The sequence below is a fragment of the Cucurbita moschata genome, unplaced genomic scaffold, assembly GCF_002738365.1.
Source record: "Cucurbita moschata cultivar Rifu unplaced genomic scaffold, Cmos_1.0 Cmo_Scf00035, whole genome shotgun sequence".
Taxonomy (NCBI): domain Eukaryota; kingdom Viridiplantae; phylum Streptophyta; class Magnoliopsida; order Cucurbitales; family Cucurbitaceae; genus Cucurbita; species Cucurbita moschata.
In genome coordinates this window covers 646529-671989 of record NW_019268551.1, presented here as the reverse complement: position 1 = coordinate 671989, position 25461 = coordinate 646529, and the positions used below count along the sequence as shown (strand labels likewise).

General features: G+C 37.2%; 3 protein-coding genes across 3 annotated transcripts; 2 read left to right on the top strand and 1 right to left on the bottom strand.

The window, feature by feature from the left end:
- The first annotated feature begins 651 nt into the window (after positions 1–651).
- Positions 652–9118, top strand: LOC111431221 (probable inactive shikimate kinase like 2, chloroplastic). The gene is made up of 8 exons (XM_023067810.1): positions 652–978; positions 1640–1830; positions 1913–2107; positions 2833–2894; positions 6648–6714; positions 6802–6920; positions 7282–7458; positions 8878–9118. The coding sequence occupies exons 1-8, from the start codon at positions 742–744 to the stop codon at positions 8985–8987; spliced, it is 1158 nt and encodes a 385-aa protein (XP_022923578.1). The 5' UTR covers positions 652–741; the 3' UTR covers positions 8988–9118.
- Positions 9119–9490: 372 nt separating this feature from the next.
- LOC111431230 (inactive poly [ADP-ribose] polymerase RCD1-like) lies at positions 9491–16883 on the bottom strand. The gene is made up of 7 exons (XM_023067822.1): positions 16745–16883; positions 13947–15188; positions 13084–13325; positions 12734–12825; positions 12343–12525; positions 12173–12265; positions 9491–9906 (listed from the first exon to the last, which is right to left on the bottom strand). Exons 2-7 carry the CDS (start codon positions 15065–15067, stop codon positions 9880–9882), a joined length of 1758 nt encoding a protein of 585 aa, XP_022923590.1. The 5' UTR covers positions 15068–15188; positions 16745–16883; the 3' UTR covers positions 9491–9879.
- Positions 16884–19116: 2233 nt separating this feature from the next.
- LOC111431235 lies at positions 19117–25430 on the top strand. The gene is made up of 6 exons (XM_023067831.1): positions 19117–19293; positions 19444–19529; positions 22327–22769; positions 22856–22951; positions 24858–24978; positions 25206–25430. Exons 1-6 carry the CDS (start codon positions 19219–19221, stop codon positions 25237–25239), a joined length of 855 nt encoding a protein of 284 aa, XP_022923599.1. The 5' UTR covers positions 19117–19218; the 3' UTR covers positions 25240–25430.
- Positions 25431–25461: the final 31 nt, after the last annotated feature.

The window sequence follows — 25461 nt, the reverse complement described above, 5'->3', positions numbered from 1 at the left end:
CGTTTTTGTCGTTTTCCACCAAATAATAATAAAATCAAGTCTTTTAATTACAAGCACAGAGCCGAGAGCTAGAACGAACACTGAGCAGTGTGCCAATGAGGATGTTTGGCCCCAACGAGGGTGAATTATGAAATTCTACATCGATTGAACTGAGAAACGAAATATTCCTTATAAGGATGTGTAAACTTTTTTTTAGTACATGCATTTTAAAATTGTGAGGTTAACGGTATTCGAACAAGATATATAAAAATAAAAAGAAGGTAAATGATTAAATATACTGTGAACGCCCCAGAGTCCTAGTTTACTTGTGATCGTCTGTAATAAAATGAGTAAAAAGATAGATGCTCGGGATTAAAAGACCGTATCAGTAATTTTTTTATCTGGGAACGTGCAGGAAACACGTAAAACAGTAAAATTTTCTCGGATTTAATATGCTAAAATTAATTTTAAAAACGTATCATATAAAATAATTTTTTCATGTTATCTCATTAAAATTTTGAAAAATAAAAAATAAAAAATAAATACAAATTTTTAAGAAAAGAAGGGCCCATTAACAAATATTTGGGCCTTGTAGGTAGAAAAGAAATTGGGCCTTGAAAGGCGTTGTTTGGCCCACAGTATAAGTATCAAGTTCTGGGCTCATTTTGGAGTGCTGAATATAAAATTCAAAAGACTCCGGCTACCATGTGCCGATCGCGCCTCCTGTAATCTCCTTATCCATTTTCTTGGCGCGAAGCTCTAATGGCTTCGGCGAGCTTTACCAGCGCTCTGTGTTTCTTTTCCCAAAACCCTATAAGAAACCTAGAGGTCTCCTCCTCTCCGATCTTCTATTCTAGCTCCAATGGCGTTGAATTCGCTTCCAATTCCATCGTTCTTACTTCCTGCACCGGCCTCTCTCCTGCAACTTCTCGTCTCAGTTCCCGTTTCATTCGTAACTGCTCCTCCAGCACCGCTCCAGTTCGCACTTTAGATTACGAGGTACTTCTTCTTCTGCGATGTTTTTTTGTTTAGTTTGTGGAAAAATTGGAACTCTGAATTGTATGTCGCTTCTTTTATTTTGTTGAATCTCTTTGTAGTTTAGTCTGTACTAGCTGTGTTCATGATTTTTGGAAGTATTTCTTGGATAACCTTTCGCATTTCCTTCCAAAAGTGGTAAGGATTGTATCTGGACTGACTATTGTTAGAATGTGCTACTCTTTTCCACTCGTTATCTCTAGAATGGTGTATTTGATCAACATTCGTTGAACTAGAGGTTACAGAGCTGAAGTTTTGTATGCAGATGCCTTGTTGAAGCTGTGGTGAAATTTTGGGTGCTGTTTTATGTGTTGTCTTTATAAGACATGTAAATAGTTTATTAGCAATGAATAATCAATCCATTTGCATTAGTTTAATACACATAATATTTGAAACAAATTGGTTTATGTATCTCGTAATTATCATAACTCACTAAAATAGCATAAGAAATGGCAGGAAACATTATAATAATTGCTACGGTAGCATGTGTTGTGGCCATTAGATGACGAGTTCTAACATCATATAAGCATTAGCACTTCATACTTCATGCACTCACCCAATAAGGATGATTTTCTTCGTTCCCCTGTCTTTTACCCCCCCTATTTACTAAATGAAATTCATGCAGTTCACCGATGGTTCTTCTGAAGTGGAACTGAGGTTACAACTTGAGACTCAAGACATTCGAAGTTCAAAAGATGTTTTTGTGGATGCAAATGAAACCTCTTTGACTATTAGAGTACGACGCTTGGGATCTATTGTTACTCTTCTGGAAACAAAGCAACTATTTGAGAAGATTAAACCTGCAGAAACAATATGGTTTGTCGTTGTCATTGCAGATAACCTACTACATCCAGTATGAATTTCAATTTCTGAATATGACATTGCTTATGTTGAACAGGTATATTGATGAAGATCAACTAGTTATAAGCTTAAAGAAGCATGATCCAGACTTGAAATGGCCAGACATTGTAGAGTCTTGGGAATCCCTAACAGCAGGATCTACACAGCTTCTAAAGGGAACATCTATATATTTGATAGGGGATGCGACAGATATTAACCAAACAGTTGCTCATGAACTCGCGGTTGGACTTGGGTATGGTGTTTACTCTATCTTGGGTCATTTTAATCTTCCAACGGTCTAAGTTGATAATGGTCGTCACATAAATTGCTAGTTTATTTGAAACGACTGATTGTTTGTAATGTTCATCAACCGAATTGTGGCCTTGTAACATAACAACTTAAACAAGGTAAATATTTTATCTCCAGATAGTACATACTTCATCAGTTATCATAGGTAAGAAAAACGTTAACTCCCATTTTTCAATTATTAACATCAAAGACTTTTGAGAAATTTATGCCCTCTTGGTGTTTTGAAATGCCCACTTAACCGTGTGCCTAGGCCCATGACATTCCTCAATGCTCAACTATTAGTTTGAGGCTTATATAACCTCAAAGTTTTGGGGCATAAATTTATTTCCCTCCAAAAAAAAGTCTTAACTCGGAGGAAGAAATCTATTAATATTCTTAAAATGTCCTTGTTTTTTTCCCCTATAATCTCAAATAAAAACTATGCTTTCTTAAAATTTTATCACGTTATTTTTTGTCATACAATATTTCTTCATATACAAATAAATTATTTACATATTTCTTTTGTGTATTCATAAAAGCCCACACTTTTTTTCGCCTCGTACTTGAGCCATGGAGGGCTATCGTGCTCTAGTGTGCCCAAGGCTTTAAAAAACGCTACCCCTTTCTACAATTATTCCTGCTAATTTTGTCAAACTTTCATCTGAGAAATTTTATTGGCTTCATTCTTAGGTATACTCCACTGAGTACAAAAGAATTGCTGGAAACGTTTTCCAAGCAGAACATTGATTCATGTAAGTACTATTTACTCTAGCCATGCTTTGATGCCACTAATTACCATCAGAGTTGTTGAGGATGGTTGGGCTGGAGTCCCACATTAGCTAATTTAGAGAATGATCATGGGTTTATAAGCAAGGAATAGTATCTCCATTGGTATTGAGGCCTTTTGGGGAAGCCCAAAGCAAAGCCATGAGAGCCATACCTAATATAGTATTAGAGCTATGCCCTAAACTTAGCCATGTCAATAGAATCCTCAAATCTTGAACAAAGTATTATGAGCCTCGAAAGTATAGTCAAAAGTGACTAAAGTGTCCAACAAAGGGTGTACTTTATTCAAAGACTCCAAAAAAGGAGCCGAGCCTTGATTAAGGGGAGGCTACTCGAGGGCTCCATAGGCCTCAGGGGAAGCTCTATAGTCTACATTGTTCAAGGGGAGGATTGTTGGGATGAAGTCCCACATTGGCTAATTTAGGGAATGATCATGGGGTTTATAAGCAAGGAATAGTATCTTCATTGGTATGAGGCTTTTTGGAGAAGCCCAAAGCAAAGCCATGAGAACATATGCTCAAAGTGGACAATATCATACCATTGTGGTGATCCGTGATTACTAACAAGGGTCTTATAAACTTCTATCCCTTTCAACCATAAACATGGAGTTTTTCTAGAGAGAAAAACGGATTTCCTTGACTACTAACAATTTAATAATTTGGTCTATATTGATTCTGAGGTCAGAATATTACGTACCTGTTTCTTTATTTCTCATCTTTTAGAAAAGTGCAGAATGGAAGGCCCTCACCAAAAAAGAGGACTACCAAGCCAAAAGGGAAGCACAGAAACTTGCACAAAAAAGATCCCTAATTTTTGGTAACAGAAAATAATGGGTAATCACAAAATAAATTTGAATTAGGAGTCTAGAAGGAAGCGCTAAATGCACTACCTCCTCATGCAACTTCTTCTTCTTGATTTGAGGACTTGAAACTACTTCTATCATCTCATTGAACTAGAAAAAACAAAATATCTACCCCAAGAAATTCCATTTTATGGATGTGAAAAGGCCCACGAAATATGATTCATATCCTCTGTCTTGCTCTTACACACCAGTTACGACCAAAGACAAAAGAATAGCTTTAGTATTGATTCTTCTGAGGGCTGCAAGCCAGCAAAGAGCTGCATATTCTCTAAAAATTTCAACTTCCACTGAGTAAAGAAGAAAGAGTGTGTGTGAGAAGAAACCGAAAAGACACCGATCATAACAAAGCATAAATAAAGTGAAAAACTTAGAAATTCTCAGTTGCAGGGGTCGGCCTCGGCCTCCCACGTCGAACATCCATGGTGATTGCCACCATTCTTGTTTCTTCAGATAGCATTCTTTTTGAAGCTTTCTGCTCCCCCCTTACCATCCCAACACCATTTTGCGTTGGAATTTCATGACTTGGCAGTAAGCTGATGGAATGGCCTTTAATTCGTGTAGCGTTGGTCTCCCTAAGATTGCATTGTAAGCTAAAGAACAATCCACCACAAGGAAGTTCACCATCTTCTCTACTGACTTTCCCGTCCTGGATAGCACTACAGAGTGTAAAGGTTTTTCCTCATAACATCAGTTTCAGAGTCAACGACCTAGGATGTAGAAGATCATAACATGAGTGATTCGGCGGATTTGGATTCTCCTCTCTTGGTTTCAGGGAGCCTGTTATCCCTAATATGCGGCAACCAATAATGATTTGAAAGAAAGGGCTGAAAGAATCTTTCTTTTAACGGTTCAATTACTTTCTTCCTAGCCGAGCCATTCCCTTTTATGTTACGAACTTTGACAGTTATATGGAGATAGAATTTCATTTGATTGAACAAGCAAGTAAGCCAACTAGTAGGTTAGCTCTCTACATTAGAGCTTTGGTCGGTGGCGGAGTTTTCCCCAAAGGTCATGGGAAGTTCAATGTTGCCTTTAGAATCGACACGATTGTGCCCCGAGAAAGTCATCGAGGATGACGACTAAGTTAAGTGGGGGAGAGTGTCACAACCTCACTGTGAGAAAGTAGGGTGTGACCCCTACACACAAGATAGACAAGAGGCGACTCTCAAGTGGTGCCCATTCGGCCACATGAGGGTCAAAATTGAGAAGTGTCATGATGGGACTGAGGAGGACGGTGCATCATCCAACACACCAAGAGTGTGCATTGAAGCTAGGTCGAGACATATGCAAGGTTCGAGAGAACGAGGGGCACAAGTGTCGAAGACAAGCTCGAAGAGGGTTGGGTAGGACTTCGGGCCATAACCTTAGAAGTCGGGGTTTCGATATGAGTTTTGACACACGGTTTGAGAATTAAGTTCGTCTATATGAAAGATGAAAGCTCACCAGACCTTCTCCCCTCCAAATTTGAGAAGGGTTGTACAGCTCCTTAGTCGCTCTCTTCCCAGGTTCATTGCATTAAATGTTGTCAAAGATAGGACATCGGTTGAACTTGCTCCATTGACCAAAATACGATGGACTTTTCGATTGGCGATGGTTAAAGCTACCACCAAGACATTATGAGATGGATGGAGGGCCTCACCCCTCTAAACTCGATATTTTGGGTCGCGCTTTGCACATGGGCTGAGTACACTCCATTGCCCTCAGGTGCAAAGCTATACTCGTGTGACCCAATCCAACGCCTTTCAAAACCTTGAGCAAGACCGTGCAATTAAACCCAAAAATAAACCTGCCAAGTGTGTTGATGCGCTGATCCTGACCTTAGATACTTGTAGGGAAGTCTCTTATACTGGGGTAGTAAGGGTACTACTCTCATTAATTGATTTTCACATCAACATTGTTTTATGAAAGGGAAATTTCTAGTGTGAGCATAGCGGGTACTATGAGAGTGTTAGAAAATTTCTGCTACTCAAGTTTAGTTTCAACAAATTCTAGATAGATGTGTGTTTTTGCCTCAAGACTTGCGAGACTCGCCCATACTCCAAGCTCACTCATTAAAACAAATAATAATAGAAAGAAAGAGACTCAGTTCATTCCTTAAGGAGGCAAGGAACTTACATAACCTCGATCCGATCCAATTTGAAGTTTTCAATATTTTCCATGAGAGTGTTCCCTGCGTGGATTTCTCATCTTTGGATGCAGAGGTAGACATTGAAAGATACTCCAACAATTGTGTGAGGAGTACTATCAAGTTCCACATTCACGAGGGAAGGGAGAGATCCATGGTTCATGGTTTATGGTTTATAAGTGAGGACAACTATCTCCAGCAGTACGAGCAGTACGAGGTCTTTTGTATGATTCCAAAAAAAAAAAAAACCATTAAGGCCTATGCCCAAAGTGGATTATATTATTACCATTAAAAGATAGGCAGAGGGTGTTTTGTTCTTATCCAATTATTTTCAAATCTACAACTTGGGATTTTTTAGAAAATTGGTGTAGCCAAAGAAACCAGGGGAAATTCTCTCCAAGGAGTCTAAACTCAATATTACCAATCCAATGTTAATGAATACAAGAGAGCAATTCTCTATTTATATTTATAGTGAATTGGAACAAACTAAAAATTTAAAACACAAAATTAGAAACTAAAAGGATTTATCCAAGAATAAACCCAAACAACTAAGGTTAACTAACTATCCTCGCATGCATATTTACAATAGGAGGCTTAACATCAGGCTACTATGGTTTACCATTTACCTCAAGATTTGATAGTGCCAACTCAGACAAAAGCAAAATTGCGTTACATGCTTGAAATGACTTTTATCCCCGATTTTGCAGTGTGTTAATGACTAATCAATTCCAGGGATGCTTGCCGAAGGCTCTGATGCTGTAGCACAAGCAGAAAACGCTGTATTAGAAAGTTTAAGCAGGTATATCCAAAACTTGTCCATCCTTTTAGCATTTGCTTGATTAATAGAATTGGAGAATGTATGTTCTCTTTCCTGTTGATTACGCAGCCATGTACGTACTGTTGTTGCAACGCTAGGTGGTCGACAGGGAGCTGCTGGAAGAACTGATACTTGGAGACATCTTTATGCAGGATTCACTGTCTGGCTTTCACAAACCGAGGCTACGGGTATCTTCTTCCATACATTGTCTCTGTTTTATTTAGTTCCAAAAGAAATAGAAAAAGAAAGAAGAGAAACATTTATCATCTCTATGGGATTAAATTAAGCATTTACTTTCTTTGTCCTGTGGATTTCTTTCACTTGATAAAGCTGTTTTTCAGAACCTGAATCTCAGTTGATTTTACCTCATTCACCCTTGTCATATCATTAATTTTTTAGGCTTTATCGGTAAATAAGTGTCAAGCCAGTATGAAACAGGAGAGCCCCTTCCGGGCAAGGTTCCTTAGGCTCTGTTTTTCCTCTAATATTGAGGGGTTGGAAGAATCCCGCATCATCGCAACTTTTCTAAGCTTGGTTCTTTAAATGCAGATGAAAGTGCAGCTAAGGAAGAAGCTAGGAGACATATGCAAGACAGTAAGGTAGCATACTCAAACGCAGAAGTTGTAGTTAAACTTCAGGGTTGGGATGATGCTCATTCCAAAGCAGTGGCTCAGGCAGCATTAAGTGCCCTTAAGCAACTTGTTCTGTCGGACAAAAACCTTCCAGGTATACTCTGTTTCACCCAATCTCGAATTCTGGTGTGTTTGGAATAACTTGCATAAAAATTGTTTTTTGAACAAAATCAATCCTTATATAAACTATGGAGTATTTCTAATTTAAAGTATGTTTAGCATACATTCATCGGGTATGTTTGGAATATCTTCTAGATTAAACACTTCTGAAAAAATATTTTTAACAAAAAAAAAGTAATTAAACATCTATCAATGATTTTAAATTATCAAAAGTATGTTTTATAAATAAAAAAAACTTATAAAACATATATTTTATTTATTAAGTTTTTCGCCATTTCATACCCACTACATCTTACACAGAAACATTGTTAGGATCGCACAACAATGCACACACTCGATCTAGATGAACACAAAGAACAAGATAGAGAAAATGTAAGGAGAATATTGGCTAAAGGTTTTGTATTGATGACTACAAATATAGATCTAGATGAACACAAAGAACAAGATAGAGAAAATGTAAGGAGAATATTGGCTAAAGGTTTTGTATGGATGACTACCGATATAGTGAGAGAGAATACATTGAATATAGAAAATACATTTTCAAAGGTCTGCCGAGAAGGATATATATATGGTTTAGCTTAACCATATATTGCTTATATAACCATTTACTCTATATAACTATCTACGATATATAGCTTTACCAGCTTTTTACTATACATTGCTTATTTCTTATTCTTGCTGCATGTTGAGATAAAATTAGGAGAATGTTGATGCATATGCATATACATGTCTATATATACACACACACATACTGAACTTCAGACAGCATTACTGATAGATAGGAGACTAATATCAGATCTGATGCCGTTGAATTATGATCCATACGAATCTCACGATTGTCGATATGATATCATACTGACATGTAATATGAATCTCACGATTGTCGATATGGAGTTCCTTGTTTAGCTTGAACTTTGAGGTGTTTCCTTGTTTAGCTTGAACTGCATGTAATATTTTCGATAAATAAGTATTTATCGAAAATATTAGTAGGATATCAGTTAAGGCTATTATACTAGTATTTATCGAAAATATTAGTAGGATATCAGTTAAGGCTATTATACTTAGCTAGGTGGTCTTGGTTATAAATAAAGGGATATTGTTTTATTGTAATAAATTACTATCTTAGTGTTACTTAGGTTTTTTTATTGTAATAAATAAAGGGGTACCTATTAGGAATGCTTAGCCACAGCTTTGCTGAGGCAGCCTAGGAATAGTTCGTCATCATGTTTCCAGATTTGCAATTTATTTCGATCTTTGATTTGTTCGTACATTAATACACTAAAGATCGAAACATTGAGGCTGTCGATTTTCTTTGCAGTTTGAATAATTAGAGTTCGTGTGGTTCGTTTATATTTCGACCGATTGAGCAATTTCCTCTGCTATGTTATTGTAGATAAGAAAAGTCTTTACATCCGATTGGGATGTCGTGGTGACTGGCCAAACATCAAACCTCCTGGATGGGATCCTGCTTCTGATGAAAACACAAAGAACACCGGTGCCTGAAACAGAGGCTTTGCGGCTCTTTATTTCGACATTAAGCTTTCATTTAACAAATTTTCTGGTAATTTCACTCTTCTCCACCCTCAATTGTACCTTTGAAAAAAAAAGGGTTTGTTAAAAATGTTATTTTTTTTTTTTTTTTTTAAAGAAATACATGTAATATTATTCATTGGGTGGAATCAAATTATGAACTTACCCTTTTTTCATATTCGTGCCGGTAAAACTTTTACAGCTTGGCATCTTCATTAAGATTTAGTAAATTTTATTAAATTTAGTTTTAAACTTTATTTGATTTGTTAACCTGTCGACATTGCGAATTACAAATTTAGATTTATGTATAATGTATAATATTATTTTATTTTATTTAATAGAAGATTACTAATCTTTTAATTTAACCGTTAATTTTTTTTTGTTTAGATATTAAAAAAAAAAACCTCAAATGAAGAAGGGCAAAAAAAGGATACATGAACGACACTACTTTGAGATAGAAAGATGACAAGAAGAGATTTCAATACGAACTTCAATTAACTTTCATTACAATATGATGAGATCACAAGTACATTTTGCTCGTCTCATTCCCGATAACCTGACCCATACTAACATTCAATAATCAATAACCAAAATCCTTCAGCATAAAATGAAAACAACTTGGAAACGCTAAATTCGAAGAAATAGACACACGACAAAGTACATTGCAAGAGCTTAAAACAGAAAAACCCGACATCCCACGATTGGAAAAATAATCACTAGCAAAATGAGCTTCTACAGTCCGCACATTTATGAACATATGTTCGAGAGATATTCACAATTTTATGTCGACACATTCTAACCAAAAGCATCATATAACTATTACCATTAAAAGCACTTTCTGTCCACGTTGGGTCAAATCCAAGCGTTATGGACTGGATGATTTCAGTGGCACCTGCAAGAAAGAGGAAGTTTCAGTAGAAAAACATTGGACATCCTAGCGAAAACAGATTTCTCACACAATAAGGAACTTCATTAATCACCAATGAGTAATGATATGAGACCCTACATCCATTGGGGAGGAGAACAAAGCAATAAGTGATGATATGAGATCGTACATCGATTGGGGAGGAGAATGAAGCATTCTTGATAAGGGTGTGTGGAAACCTGCCCTAGCAGCGTGTTTTAAAAATCTTGAGGGAAACCCCAAAGAAGACAATATCTACTAGCGGTAGGCTTGGACTGTTACAAATGGTATCAAAGCCAGACACCAGGCGATGTGCCAGCGAGAAGACTGAGCTCCAAAGGGGGATGTACATGAGGCAATGTGCCAGCAAGGACGTTGAGCTTGACGGGGGGTGGATTGGGGGTCCCACCTCAATTGGAGAAAGGGAACGAGTGCCAGCAAGGACGCTGGAGCTCGAAGTGGGGTGAATTGTGAGATCCCACATTGGTTGGAGAGGGGAATGGGGCATTCTTTATAAGGGTATTGAAATTGAAATTTCTCCCTGGCAGACACGTTTAAAAAATATTTAGGAAAACCTAAAGAGAACAATACCTGCTATCGGTGGGGTTGGGCTGTTACAGTGAACGCACAAAAAGCACACAAAAAGCACGTTAGTTGGGACAAACTAATAAAAGCATGCGACCAAAAAATATATTTTATCTAACCGTATAATACGTTTTTTTTTTTTTTTGGCTCATATGCCCTAATTTTATCCCATTAGCTAACTTGTGCCACCTAGTTACTTGCTAGGTCATGCTAAATAATCACTCGTTAATCCAAGCAATGTGCCACATAAATACTTGAATAATGATGTTGGTGGTAAGAACTGACTGGTTAGACACCACTGTTAAAGAATGTAAATGAGACTTCTTAAAGGTTGGAGACTGAATAGACACCACTGTTAAAAAGTTGAATCAATTTGTAATAAATAAATAAAGATATATAGAGTAAACATGCAAAGACAAATCAGTTATCTCATCTCATGTCTACAAACTTAGCTGTGCTTATAGTGATGCATATTAGACTTTACAATAAACAAAACATCATCTATTTCCTACATTGGTGAACTCTACCAACTATTTCTGGATGACGTTTTGCAATTATGCTCCAGTGTTGAAAGTGAAAAGCTTGATGTCCAAATAAGTGGTTTTATATAATTCAATGTGATGTCCAAATAAGTGATTTATATAATTCAATGTGGCACTATTTGTTTTGAATATTTTTATGATACACACATTGTATCGTTGGAAATTTTTCGTCATACTTTTCTCTACTTATAAGCCTTTCCTATTTAATGAGTTCAATAACATGCAGGGTGAGGATTCAAACATCTATAACTGTCGAAGATATAATGTCTTAATCTTGAGCTATACTCGGTTCACTTTTCTTACAAGCTTTTGTAACAAAACATTGCGTCATTAGAAGCATGTCATTGGCCTTTTAAACTTTTCATAGGTACTGTACGGCAATTTTTTTTGTTCTTTGTAGTATTTCTTAAATGTGAATGATACAATTTACAATTAAAAAATTTTAAAAGTAAAAAGGTATTAAATTTTTAATAGACATTTTAATAAATACGACCATGTCTTTGCCACTCTTGTATGGTTTATTTCCACGTGGGGTGGGGTGGATTTACATTGATAACTGACAACAGGATTATAAGCTCCAAAAAATGCATTTGATTTTTACTTGGTCGTACTTTAATTCTAAAATCAATAATCATTAACTAGCTAGCATGTTTCCAATTTTTGGGCATCTTGTCTAAGACTAGGAGGTTTAAAGGACTAAATAATTTAAAAACTAAGTTAACAAATTACTAATGCAATCTCAAAAGATTGTGATTTATTTTTTACCCGAATTTTCATGTATAGAGGTCAAAGAGAAACATTGGGCATTTTTAGATTCAATGTCACTTTGGTTTCGCGGTCAGCTTGTTTCTCCCTAGGGTGTTTTGTTCCTTATTGTTCTATCTTACCTTGTATGTCTTAGGCGGTTTTCCCTTTTTGGTTTGGTTGCTCGTTATCTTCACTCCTCTTGGGTGTTTACATCCATGATCTTTTTTTTTCATCTAACAATGAAAAGTTTGTTTCATGTCCAAAAAGAGAGATGTTGAAATTTCATGTATAGAGGTCAAAGTACCAAAAATAGAATGAATTTGGAAATAGAGAATCAAAGAAATTTTTTTATAGGAAAAAAAGCAGCAGTAGAAGATGACCTTGGAAAGACTTGTTATTGTAGACCTCAACAAAGAATCTCCAACTATCAGTCTCAGCTGTCTTACAAAATCATCACGATTCATCTTCTTGGCCTAGAAAACAGCATCAAGATAAATAACATGAAAAGAGAGAAAACGAAGTATGACATAAAATTCGAATTTCAAATTACCCTGAATTGTTCGTATTGCACACTAATAGATTCCATGTCTTTAGAAGAAACTTTATTAGAGATAGCAGCAAACAACATGGAGAAAGGCATCCATGGAGACTTGGGCGTTTTCATAGAGTTGGAACCCACACTAACTGCTTTGCCGTGAGGTCTCAAAATATCTGAAGGTTGGCCATCGCTAACCTAAAAGATAGTTTAATATTTGCAAGTAAAGCCACGTGCTAAAAGATCAAATATAAATAAAGTTCTCATACTTTTGACACAGCTCACCAAATGCCATCTTCAGGAAAACAAGAAACATGAACCACAGCCCATGTTTCAAACCTTCATATTCATAATGAATGGCTGCAATGCTATAGATATAAATCAATTGATAAATTTGGAGGCTTACCGCATTAACTACTGAAGACTCCAACTGTATTTGGTCAGGAGACGCTTGACGAGATGCAGTGATCACCGAAACATCATTAGTATGGCATTCAACTGCATGCATGGACTAGCATCAATAAGTGCTCAGAATACCATTCCATGTATTCATTAGATTTCTACTAGTTTAAGTAAAATTAAAAAAAAAAAAAAAAAAAAACTGTAATCAACAGTATCATTTCCAACCATCAGTACAGTAACATCTCTAAGAAAAATATGGCTGTTCTAGAGCAGGATTTGTAGAACTTATCAAGGAAATAAGAATTGAGTCACTATCTCCTCCCAACAAACAGTGAAACCAGGGAAGATGGTCACCTTTGGGACTGGGAGCAACCTTAAAGCTGACAACAGATTCTGGATAGATGTGAGTACTCATATTCATTCTCCATACAACGTAATATGTTGGTTCTTTAAGGTTGTCCACTCCACAGTCAAAATCCTTGCTACTTGGATGGAATTGTCTGCTTCCAGGGTGAAGAAGTTCCACGTTTCCCAATATTACACGGCAAAATACCAGATGCTGCACTCCATTGTCATCAATATCGCAATGACTTGCACTGTAAATAAACAAAGATCAAATCTTCTGAAAGCAATATGGTATGCATTTACCAAGCATAGGACAAAATGTAACATGAGAAATACCAGTCAACATAGATACATTGTATGAAATTGTCGTGCCAGATGAACAATAAGCAAAACATGTAGGGCAGGTGGATGTATAATAAGACGAAAATTTACTGAGTTGGACGAGTTATATATATTTCTAGTCCACTTAACCAAAGTAATAGTCAGTCAGAAACCGATTCTCTCGGCCATCAATTGTCAAAAATCACTTGAAAACACTTTCCAAGAAACCGGAAATCACTGTGCACAAATGATAAAATCACTCAAAACATACCCTAAGAGAAGATGGTAAAAGAACTGCAAACATTAAAAAAGTTAAGAGTTTTTTTATGGCAAATAAATAAAATAATTATTTTTCTTAACAATAAATGTAAATCCAAGAAGAATGTAACAGAGTCACATTAAAATAATTTTCTTCTTTTAAAAAATCCTCCTCCAATGTCACAAATAAATAGGGGATCTCAAACATTAAGAGAAGGTGGTAGCAAACACATACTTTATACGAGTTCAAAATCATATAAAAGATGATTATTGTTCTCAAAAAATCTAACCACCTGACATTTGAGCAATTGACAGCTGTGAGGTGAACACCAGTGCCATATATGGATCTGATTGAAGAAACCCCACAATGCCCAATTCCATACATCATCAAGCTAGATACCTCTGTTTTAGAAACAGGAAGCCAAGCATAACGAACATTTGCATCCCCTCTGTACACTTTGATCATTTCTATTTGCTTATTGAAAAGCTCTAATTGAGATTGCATTGAAGCGTCAATGCAGTGTTTTATATTAAGTATCTCTACACTACCATCAGAGCTCATCATTCCATCACGAAATATTTTCTCCACGGTTCTGGTATCCAATCCTCCGTTCACATATTGAGTCCCAGAGATGAGGTTTACATCCAATTCTTTAAGTTCTGGTACAACGCCATATGTTTTTCCAATAGGTATTCTACCACAACTATCCCCAACTTCTTCCATATCACGGTCATAAGCAAGTTCTTCGTCAGGTCCGGACGGTTTGACATAATCATTTGACTCCCCACTACACACCTTCAAACTCGATCGGTCAACTCCACCTATTTCAATTTCCAACTGCAACTTGATTACATTAGACCCATGAGTTTCTTCAACCTGTGGTTCTTTATTTTCAAAATTATTGGAATGGCAGCATTCCTTTGTATCTGCACAATAAATCTCAGGAAAGAAGCAGCTCCCTGCTGCATCAATCCATGCAAGAGGTTGTTGCAACCCCGTATTTAAGTCCAAGAAAAACATATGCAAAAAGTCTAGAACACAGTGCTGTCCGTTAAACTTAATTTCCAAAGATGCTTTCTTCACCTGCAGATCTTCCACAACCAAATCAAGAAGATCACGGGGAAATTTAATCCACTCACCATTCTCATAAAACATTATGTGTTTTGGTATCCCACTTTTCATAAAATTTGAATAACCTCTGTACAAGGGTTTAAAACGAGTTTCAGAGTTTGCAAATCTGCTGCTACATCCACCTAGCTTCCGTCTCTTTCCCACCCTACTTAATGAAGTCAAGGTAGGCCACTGGTGCTCCATGCAGACTGGTTCTGTTGAATATGCATCAAATGCTCGCTTTCTTTTTAAAGCAAGTGCAACTCTCTGGCTACCCAATACCTTTGCGATTCTGTCTTCCATCTTTACTACCTACACTAATATCTAAACCCAACTTCGAACCAAAAAATGTGTCACAAATCCGGAGCACACACTATACATTAACCGGACTTATGAATAAATCCATGCGGGATCTTGGAAAACCCTGGAAAGTGAAAATATGGCCATTAAATGAGAAAATGTCGAGCAATCATAAACACTAGACAAATTATGTGGACAAACATCAGAAAGAAAATTTAGAATAAGTGATAAAAGTTTATTTTCACATTTGGAGGTCTGTGAAAACTTAAGCCTAAACCTCAGATTGATCGCTAAATTTCCCAAGTTTACTACGTGATTATGGTGTGTGCACCACTCGTACATATTTAGTACTCAAAGCCAAAAAGGACCCCATTTATTTTTTAAATTAGACTTCCTCCACACGCATGATCTTCCAATCAAGATTAAGATGCTCAGCTCTTTCCTAAAACTTCGAAACGTAAGTTCTGCGATGGGCATTTAAATAAATCAGATGTAGAACATATAATACAAGGAGAACCATAAATATATGAACACAGAAAGAATGGACCACACCATTCAGGTGGCGCTCTTGAAGGTCTTTTCATTATTATGAGGAAGATGATAATAAATAGTATACTATCCATTCACGCTAAGAAAGAAAAAAGGATTTTTAGAAATAGATTCTTATGACCAAAAATCTTTCAAAACTGCAAGACGCAGCATAATTAAACTTGATGTGCAAAAATATTCATGTCAATTCGAAAGAATAAAGCTATAGATTAATGTTGGAGAAAAACTAAACGTGCTAAACCATGCCTAATCTTCAATGAGAAGGCGTTACCAGAGCAATTGTGTAAAGGCTCTATGCTTACACCATTTTTTCAGGTAAAATTTAAATTCATCAGGAAGGAACTTCAAATTAGCTATTTTCTACCCTTCTTTTTTTTTTTTTTTTTTTTTTTTTTGGAGGGGGGGCATTAAATTTGACTTAGAAAATTCTTGTTGCCTAATCGAAGAACATAAAAAATCCTCAAGTTTTAAGAGTCTGGGGGCATTCATTAGACATAATTGTCACATAGCTATGTGTAGTAATGTGCTTACTCACATGCATGCTGAAGTTGAAAGCATGAATCAGTGGAAATAAATTAAGACAAAATGGAGATAAGAGGACGACAAAATGGGATTTTGTTGTCACAGCAAAACTAGTTGAGATTACCAGGTGCAACTAAAAGTCTTAAAGTCGATGGTTGCTTCATAAAAATGTATAAAAATAAAGGAAAACAAACAATATAACACAAAAGAGCTTCAACAGTCGATGCTACACTGATCTTAAAATGCAGCCAAATATTTCCTCCCATCCCCTTAAACCGATACTAAAATCTTGCTATGTCCTAAATAATCCGGTAACTAATGAAAATTGCTGCACTTAAATTAGGAATACCATAACCAATCATTCAACTCAAAGTCTCAAACCAAACGAAAATTCACAAAAGTAACCTAAAACTGCCATGAAAAATTAACCAAAATAACTGAGATCGAATAGATCGGAGTCACCCGCAGGTTTTTATCAGCTTTGACTACAAAATTAACACTCCTAAACACAAAAATCTAAATACAGCCATAAACAGGAGGATTAAAGCCTGAAAACACAATCGAAACTTTAAAAAAAAATTGCGAAAAACAAGAGAACCAAAATCTTACCATTAATTTCACATGTAACACAAAATAACATAACCATCCGCTGGATTTCAACTTGCAGTAAAAGGAAAAAAAAAAAAAAAAAAAAAAAAAGGTCAAGGAGCGAAGAACAAGCAAGGAAAAAAAAAAGAACAAAGAAAAAAAGAAAATAAAAAACTAAGGTACGAACAACGAAGGGCGGTAAAAATTGAGTTTATATATGGGGCTGAAACGGCGTCGTAAGACCGCTCCCGCCAATGACTTATAAAGTCGGCGATGTCTTTATCCTTGGCCTTAATGTTAGCTGCCACGAATCTTCAAACGGCAAAATTAATTAAAATAATTATGAGTTTTTTCACAAATTATATTTTAAAAAATATCAATTTTATGAAAAATAAAATAAAAGGCTTGAGTTGAATTTTTGCATTTTTTTTTTANAAAAAAAAAAAAAAAAAAAAAAAAAAAAAAAAAAAAAAAAAAAAAAAAAAAAAAAAAAAAAAAAAAGGTCAAGGAGCGAAGAACAAGCAAGGAAAAAAAAAAGAACAAAGAAAAAAAGAAAATAAAAAACTAAGGTACGAACAACGAAGGGCGGTAAAAATTGAGTTTATATATGGGGCTGAAACGGCGTCGTAAGACCGCTCCCGCCAATGACTTATAAAGTCGGCGATGTCTTTATCCTTGGCCTTAATGTTAGCTGCCACGAATCTTCAAACGGCAAAATTAATTAAAATAATTATGAGTTTTTTCACAAATTATATTTTAAAAAATATCAATTTTATGAAAAATAAAATAAAAGGCTTGAGTTGAATTTTTGCATTTTTTTTTTAAATTATCCTCGTTTAACATTACCTCAATATTTTAATTCTTTAAATTTATTTTATAGTTTTTTTCTATATACATAATTTATTTAACGCAATTATTTCATTTATTTATATATATATATATAATATATATATATATATATATATTTTATATTAAATTTTATAATAATTAAAAAAATATATATATATATATTTTATATTAAATTTTATAATAATTAAAAAAATATATATATATATATTTTATATTAAATTTTATAATAATTAAAAATATATATATATATATATATATATAGTCTTTTCACAAATGGTTCGTTTTTTATTTCTATTTTATATTAAATTTTGTCTGCTACCTGTAGATATGGGTCGTTACAAATGGTATCATTTATAAGGGTGTGGAAACCTTCCCCTAGCAAATACGTTTTAAAGCCTTGAGGTGAAGCCCGAAAGGGAAAGCCTAAATAGAAAAATATCTGCTAGCGATGGATATGGTTCGTTACAAATGGTATCAGAGCCAGACACCGGACGATGTGCCAACCTTCTCGCTGTTCCTCGAAGGGGGGTAGACACAAGGCGGTGTGTCGGTAAGGACGCTAAGCCCCGAAGGGGGGTGGGGGGACGGTCCCACATCAATTGGAGAAAGGAAATAGTGCCAGCGAGGACGCTGACCCCGAAGCGGAGTGGATTATGATGTCCCACATTGGTTGGGGAGGAGAATAAACCACAATTTATAAAGATGTGGAAACCTTCCTCTATTTGACGCGTTTTAAAGCCTCGAGGGGAAGCCCGAAAGGGAAAGCTCAAATAAGACAATATCCGCTAGTGGTGGATATGGGTTATTACAGAAAGTGGTCGAAATCTGTTACACTTTTCAAAGGACTAAGAGTATTTAAAGTTTATAACCAATTTTAACCTACTTGTAAATAATTTATATAGATATTAATATAACTGATAAAGTTTATAATATTCTTCACGTGGCCGCCAACTATTGTGTTCGGTAGAAAGCTTCCGATTCCCAAAATCATCGCCTAGAACGCCGCGGTAGAAAATACTCCGCCCTTATTTTACTTTTTTTTCTCCAACTATGTATTAATTATTAAATAATTTAGTGGGTACATTTGTAAATTCACTATGTCATCGACAAAGCTGAAACTTATACACAATCTCGAAAATTAGTTAAAGCTTGTTCACGTTAATTGAAAATTGCATCGAGAGCATCAATTGATCTGACTCCATAACAGATGGATAGCTTTTATTTCGCAAAATAGGTTATTTTATTGGTTCGAGAATCATTATTAATTTTATTATCATTAATTTTATTCGAGATATCCACGACCATCGGGTGTTGAATCTAATTTTTAAAATTTTATGGGTATTTTTTAAAAGTTTAAAATTTTATTTAATATTTTTAAATTTATGACCTTAGTATACACTAAATAAAAAGTCGACTCACTAAAATACAAATTTAATTGAATTAAAAAACTCTGATGAAATATCCGGGTCGAGTCGGGTCGAGCACGATCCGATCCGATCAGACCCGAAAAACGTTTATCGTCATGCCAGTTGCCACTTTCAGTTCTAAACAGACAGGTTGCGGCAAGTTGAGGCGGGAGCACATTTCCTTCAGGTTTTTCTTTGGTTCTTCTTCAATCGCATCAATCTTAGAATTCAGTCGAGAATATGGAGCTAGATAGAGTGCACTGGGATGATTCCATGATTGTCAGAGCCATGGATGAAGCAATGTTGAAGTATAAGGTTATCCTTCTCTTTTTCTATCCATCTGGTAATTCTCCGTTTGCAGTATCCAGAAAGTGCTGTTTTGATTCGTCGGTATTGGTTTGTGTTAATTTTCTTTGAATTGTATGATTTGTGGCTTACATCTGATGAACTGTTGGCGTTTTTCAGACAATGCATGGATATGAAGTCCGCCGTGTTTCAGCCGAGGGAGGAGGCGTTTTTAAGGGTTGCGGTAAGAGTGACGAACCAAGAAGGTCCGTAGTTTTTTTGCCCTAGCGTTTTTCTCGTTTTTAGGCATCATCTATTGTATCTCTGAAAGTTGAAATGCTAATGCAATTATTTAACATTCCCTTTTTAAGGGTTTAGGGTGTGGATTCGAACCTTTAACCTTTGGGCGAGGTTTCCTTTAAGGTTTTTAAAACGCGTCTACTAGGGAGAGGTTTCCACACCCTTATAAGGGTGTTTCGTTCTCCTCCCCAATCGAGATCTCACAATCCACCCCCTTTGGGGCCCAACGTCCTTGCTTGCACTCGTTTCCTTCTCCAATCGATGTGACACCTCCCAATCCCCTGCCTCCCCTTTGGGGCTCAGCCTCCTCGCTAGCACATCGCCCGGTGTGTGGCTCTAATACCATTTGTAATAGCCCAAGCCCACCGCTTGCAGATATTGTCCTCTTTGGGCTTTCCCTTTTGGGCTTCTCCTCAAGTTTTTTAAAACGCGTCTACTGGGAGAGGTTTTCACACCCTTATAAGGGGTGTTTCGTTCTCCTCCCCAACCGTGATCTTCACAACCAGTTTATTATTTAAAGTTTTGTGATCATGGTATCCGACAATGTTCTGTTTTTGTTTGACTCTATGAGTTGAAATGCAAGTGAAAGCTTGGATGCTTGTTGTTTTTCGCATGGTTTCATAGCTATTTCCTTTTTTCTTTGACAATGTTAATGGGTTTTTGGATTGATTGACTTTGGCCTTTTGCACATTGGTTATTTGTTTGTGAAAACTTTGAAGTTGTATGGGGTGGCTACTAATTATTGAGTTTTTAACGGTGGTCTGTGGACCGGTCCTGTTTCTTTCAAATACTTGCCTAATTATTGATGCAATACCTTGCTACTAGGGTTAAAGCTGGCCGTTTGGAATGGAAAGAAATACTCTTTTGGGAGGATATATGTGAGATCCTACATCGGTTGGAGAGGGAAACGAAACATTTCTTATAAGGGCGTGGAAACCTCTCCCTAGTAGATGCATTTTAAAACCATGAGGTTAACGGCAATATGTAACAGGCCAAAGCAGACAATATTTGCTAGCAGTGGGCTTGGGCAGTTACGAATGGTATTAGAGCTAGACATTGGGTAGTGTGCCAATGAGGACGTTGGCCCTGAAGGGGGGTGGATTGTGAGATCCCACATCGGTTGGAGAGGGGAACAAAACATTTCTTATAAGAGTGTGGAAACCTCTCCTTAGTAGACGCGTTTTAAAACCAGCGCTATGTAACGGGCCAAAGCGGACAATATTTGCTAGTGGTGGGCTTGGGATAGGATCTTGCATGAGAATATGGAAGAAGAATTTTTCTTTAATTGCAAAGCTACGAGTCTTGCGAGCTATAAGTTACTCGACCCTGGTAGATAGTTGTTTTCCATCACCAAAAGAAGCACAGGAATTTTAAAAGATGCTTGAATGGTCGTCTTTTGATTTGATGCCTTGTCGTTTCATGCCATAACTAAAGGCGAACACTCACTCAAGAAATCGGGGGAGGGGATTAGTCACAGATATTTGATTGTTTTTCTAATCTTCTTCCCCCCTTCCCAAGTCAATAACTAGAAAAAAAAAATGGGAATACCAACGCATCCAGGAATAAACGATTGATCTCGATTAATAGACCCGCTAAAGCCCCGATTGAAGTTGTCAATATAAATATAATCGACTAATATGATGCAATTCGAAGGATTTTTCTGTCTTTCATTATTCCATAGAATTTTTTGATTTGGGATTTATATTTATGAATCGTATATGCTATATGGTGTTGTTTGACTGGTCTCAAAGAACATTGGATTTGGGATCCCAGGGAAGTTAAGGTCTTTGGCAACAATCTTGGACTCTCAATCTTTTCATAGGCAAGACTGAAATTCCTTGAAAATTGCATTTGTGGTGGGTGGCTCTTAAAACCCAGATCCACCGCTAACAGATATTGTCCTCTTTGGGCTTTCCCTTTCGGGCTTCCTCTCAAGGCTATAAAACGCGTCTGTTAGGGGAAGGTTTCCACACCCTTATAAATGGTGTTTTGTTCTCCTCCCTAACCAATGTGGGACATCACACTAATGATCAAAGATTTTCTGCGTGTGAAAGTAAGGAAGAAATTGTGCCTTGAATACATTGCCTTTCGACCTGCAAAATGCGGGGCATTTACAGGTGCTTTGTTTGAAATTGGCTCTACAATATTCTGGAGGTGCGTGAACGATTTAGGGGTGCAATTTGTATCGGTCCAAGCCCACCACTAGCAAATATTGTCCTCTTTGGACTTTCCCTCAAGTTTTTTAAAACGCGTTTGTTAGGAAGAGGTTTCTACCACCTTATAAAGAATGCTTCGTTTCTCTCTCCAACTGATGTTGGATCTTACAATCCACCCCCTTCGGGGCCCAATGTCCTCGCTGACACTCTTCCTCTCTCCAATTGACGTGGGATCTCACACAATTGCTTTCAGGATGTAGAAGAATGGGAATGGTTGAAAGGTTGTTAGAACGGTTTCTTTGGCTGCTGTTACAAACACAACTTAGGTGAAACATTTTGAGAAAAAAGCAGTGATCTAGTAGAGATTCATGGTATTGTAACTTTCCATTTCAGTGTCATTCTTGTCCAATTGTGGAAGGGTCCTATAATTTGAGGAGGGCACATGCCCCCGCTGGCCCCAATATGATCTGCCCTTGCATGAATTCTTCTTTTGTCTTCTATTATCGTTTATGGGACGTTTTTTGGGACGCCCTGAGTGTCTTCTTTGAAGCTATCCCGCTTAATATTTTATTACTATCTCTTAAACTACTGCATCTTGAAAGAACAGGAGTGTAGATGAAGAGAGCTATATTGGAGCAAATGATGTTATGTTTGAAGTCAATGAGACTACAAATACCTCAGAAGCTAAGGAAAATATCAGTGTAGAGCCATGTCCTATATCTTGTACAGATTTTTCAGCCGCCCTATATGTGAAAGAGACGGAACAGGAGACCGTTGAGGACTCCAATTTAAATCTAAAAGGTGAAGATGGCTATAACGAGCTACTCAAGCAGTATTACGAGCTTGAGGAGAAGAGGCAGAAGGTTCTAGAACAGCTTTATCAATGTGGTGCTGGTGGTTGGAACTACCAGGATGTCGGTGCAGGGTCTGACATTGGAAATCAATGGGGAACATCTGCTGCTTATCAAGAACACCCAGTCTCTGCAAGCCAACCTTCTCTTAACCAGACAATACCGTCTTACTCGCCCTCCAGTTATCCAATTTCAGCTGGTATGTGATATCAATTTTCTATTTGTTCCTTGTTTGGAATGGCTGTTGGGCAAAAGTGTTACCCATTATTCACTCATTGGCTACAGGTCCTCAAAGTTCGTCCCATGCTGATGGTGACATAATCAAAACTGCAATGGATTCTGCAGCAAGAGCTATATCGTCCATAAAGACTGTAAATAAAGGTTGGCATGATTTTATGGAGCCTGAATGAATCTCTTCAGATTATCTGCATTTCTTTTTATTCTATGATTGAAGATTCCTTTTATGTATGCTCTGATGACATAGATGTTTTGAACAAGTAACAAAATTTGTATTAGAAAAAACATCATGAACATGATGTTCACTAGAAAACATGAACTAGAGGCAACAAAATATGTCAAAGGGGGCATGAAAATACCTCCCCCCCCAGAATCAATACAAAGCAAAATTGTAACGACCCAGATCCACCGCTAGCAGATATTGTCTTCTTTGGGCTTTCCCTTTCGGACTTCCCCTCAAGGCTTTAAAACGCGTCTGCTAGAGGAAGGTTTCCTCACCCTTATAAAGAGTGTTTTGTTCTCCTCCCCAACCAATGTAGGACATCACAATCCACCCCCCTTCGGGGCCAAGCGTCCTCGTTGGCACTCATTCTTTTCTCCAATCGATGTGGGACCACCACCAAATCCACCTCCCTTTGGGGCCCAGCATCCTTACTGGCACACCACCTCGTGTCTATCCCCCTTTGGGGAACAGCGAGAAGGCTGGCACATCGTCCGGTGTCTGGCTCTGATACCATTTGTAACGACCCAGATCCACCACTAGCAGATATTGTCCTCTTTGGGCTTTCCCTTTCGGGCTTCCCCTCAAGGCTTTAAAACGCGTCTACTAGGGGAAGATTTCCACACCCTTATAAAGGGTAGTTTGTTCTCCTCCCCAACCAATGGTATCAGAGCCAGACACCGGACGATGTGCCAGCCTTCTCATTGTTCCCCGAAGGGGGTAGACACAAGACGATGTGCTAGTAAGGACGCTGGCCCCAAAGGGGGGTGGATTTGGAGGGGGTCCCACATCGATTGGAGAAAGGAACGAGTGCCAGCGAGGACGCTGGGCCCCGAAGGGGGGTGGATTGTGATGTCCCACATTGGTTGGGGAGGAGAACAAAATACCCTTTATAAGGGTGTGGAAACCTTCCCCTAGCAGACGCGTTTTAAAGCCTTGAGGAGAAGCCCGAAAGGGAAAGCCCAAAGAGGACAATATCTGCTAGCGGTGAATCTGGATCGTTACAAAAACAAAGCTAATGAAAGAAATTATAATGGCTCTTCTCTTCTCTTCTCTGCTAAAACTATACAATAAAAAGATGATAAAGTGTATGTCCCTTTGGACGTTTGTATCTAAGGACTTTGTTATTACTCGTTATGTTTTGTTCTTTTGCATTAGATTCCCTTTCAAGGTTTGTTCTTGTCTGGCTCCTACTAGGTTGTTGTTTTTGCACACCCTCGTGTTGTCCTTGTTTAGTCATGTGCCCCTCGTGTCATATTCGCTTAATGATTATGTGATGAGAATGGACCAAACCACTTGATGCTCATTGTACGATATTGGAACATGTATATTGCTGCAAGCCATCATTTTACCAGTTTCTATATGGTCATCTAGCACATTTCATTTCTATATGATTCTTTAGCTTTAGATAAGATTATAGGGACTTCATGTTTACTGGTTGAGATGTCTAGGTTTTTGTAACAAATGGTGACAGAAAACGTACTAATGAACTTCCCATTAGGCTTTCCTTTACATTGTCTATGTACTTCACGTTTTCATCTTATCCTTTTTAAAACCATCTCTATGCCTAATTGTAACGGTTTATTGTTAGATCCCACATTGGTTGGTTGAGGAGGAGAACAAAACACCTTTTATAAGGGTGTGGAAACCTCTCTCTAGCAGACGTGTTTTAAAAACCTTGAGGGAAAGTCTGAAAGGTTGAGCCCAAGGAGAACAATATTGGCTAGCAGTCGGCTTGGGGCCGCTACACTAATCCGCCAAAGGAATAGGGGTTGGGCTTTAAGTTGCATGATTTGATACCTTGTGACATTTTTGTTTCTTTTTAATCAGTTCACATAGAGAAAGAAAGCGAGGGACATGATGGGATAATGCCTCAAAGGGGTGCTAGCTCTGAAACAGACCTTACTACTGTGTTAAATGCTTGGTATTCTGCAGGCTTCTACACTGGCAAGTGAGTTCTGCTTAGTTTCATTCTCGCTCAAGACATGCGTTATATATTTCTTCTTGTCCACAGCTGTTTCATATTTTATAGTATCTTCCTTCTTTGAAAGAAACACAAAAAGGCCTTCATTTCAAAATTTAATGTGCAGTTTCCTTGACTGAAGTGTTTGTTTGTTTGTTATATGCTGAAATGAAATGCAAGTATTCAGTTCTCTCAAAACTAGATCTGTTTTGCAGATACCTTGTGGAGCAATCTCAGGCCAAGAAATGATGAACACCAGGCTCATCTTACCAATTTCCCCCACTTTTGATACCCACCCATGGCATATGTGTGCTATGAGTTTGAATTTTGATCTAAATGAGTTTGAATTTGGCTCTGATCAAACTATAGTTCAACTAGTTAAGACATATATTCTCGACCAAGAGGTAAGTTTGTTCAATCTTTTCATTCCACGTGTTGTTGACCCATAAATAGAACTCTGATCAAACTATA

Coding starts and splice junctions, on each gene's coding strand:
- LOC111431221 (XM_023067810.1), top strand. CDS start 742: ATGGCTTCGGCGAGCTTTACCAGCGCTCTGTGTTTCTTTTCCCAAAAC. Junction 1,831..1,912: donor AAACCTGCAGAAACAATATG/GTTTGTCGTTGT, acceptor TATGTTGAACAG/GTATATTGATGAAGATCAAC. Junction 6,715..6,801: donor GTATTAGAAAGTTTAAGCAG/GTATATCCAAAA, acceptor TTGATTACGCAG/CCATGTACGTACTGTTGTTG.
- LOC111431230 (XM_023067822.1), bottom strand. CDS start 15,067: ATGGAAGACAGAATCGCAAAGGTATTGGGTAGCCAGAGAGTTGCACTT. Junction 12,266..12,342: donor TGCAATACGAACAATTCAGG/GTAATTTGAAAT, acceptor GCTGTTTTCTAG/GCCAAGAAGATGAATCGTGA. Junction 9,907..12,172: donor CAATAACAAGTCTTTCCAAG/GTCATCTTCTAC, acceptor TCTTTCTTGCAG/GTGCCACTGAAATCATCCAG.
- LOC111431235 (XM_023067831.1), top strand. CDS start 19,219: ATGGAGCTAGATAGAGTGCACTGGGATGATTCCATGATTGTCAGAGCC. Junction 22,952..24,857: donor CATAAAGACTGTAAATAAAG/GTTGGCATGATT, acceptor CTTTTTAATCAG/TTCACATAGAGAAAGAAAGC. Junction 24,979..25,205: donor GCAGGCTTCTACACTGGCAA/GTGAGTTCTGCT, acceptor TCTGTTTTGCAG/ATACCTTGTGGAGCAATCTC.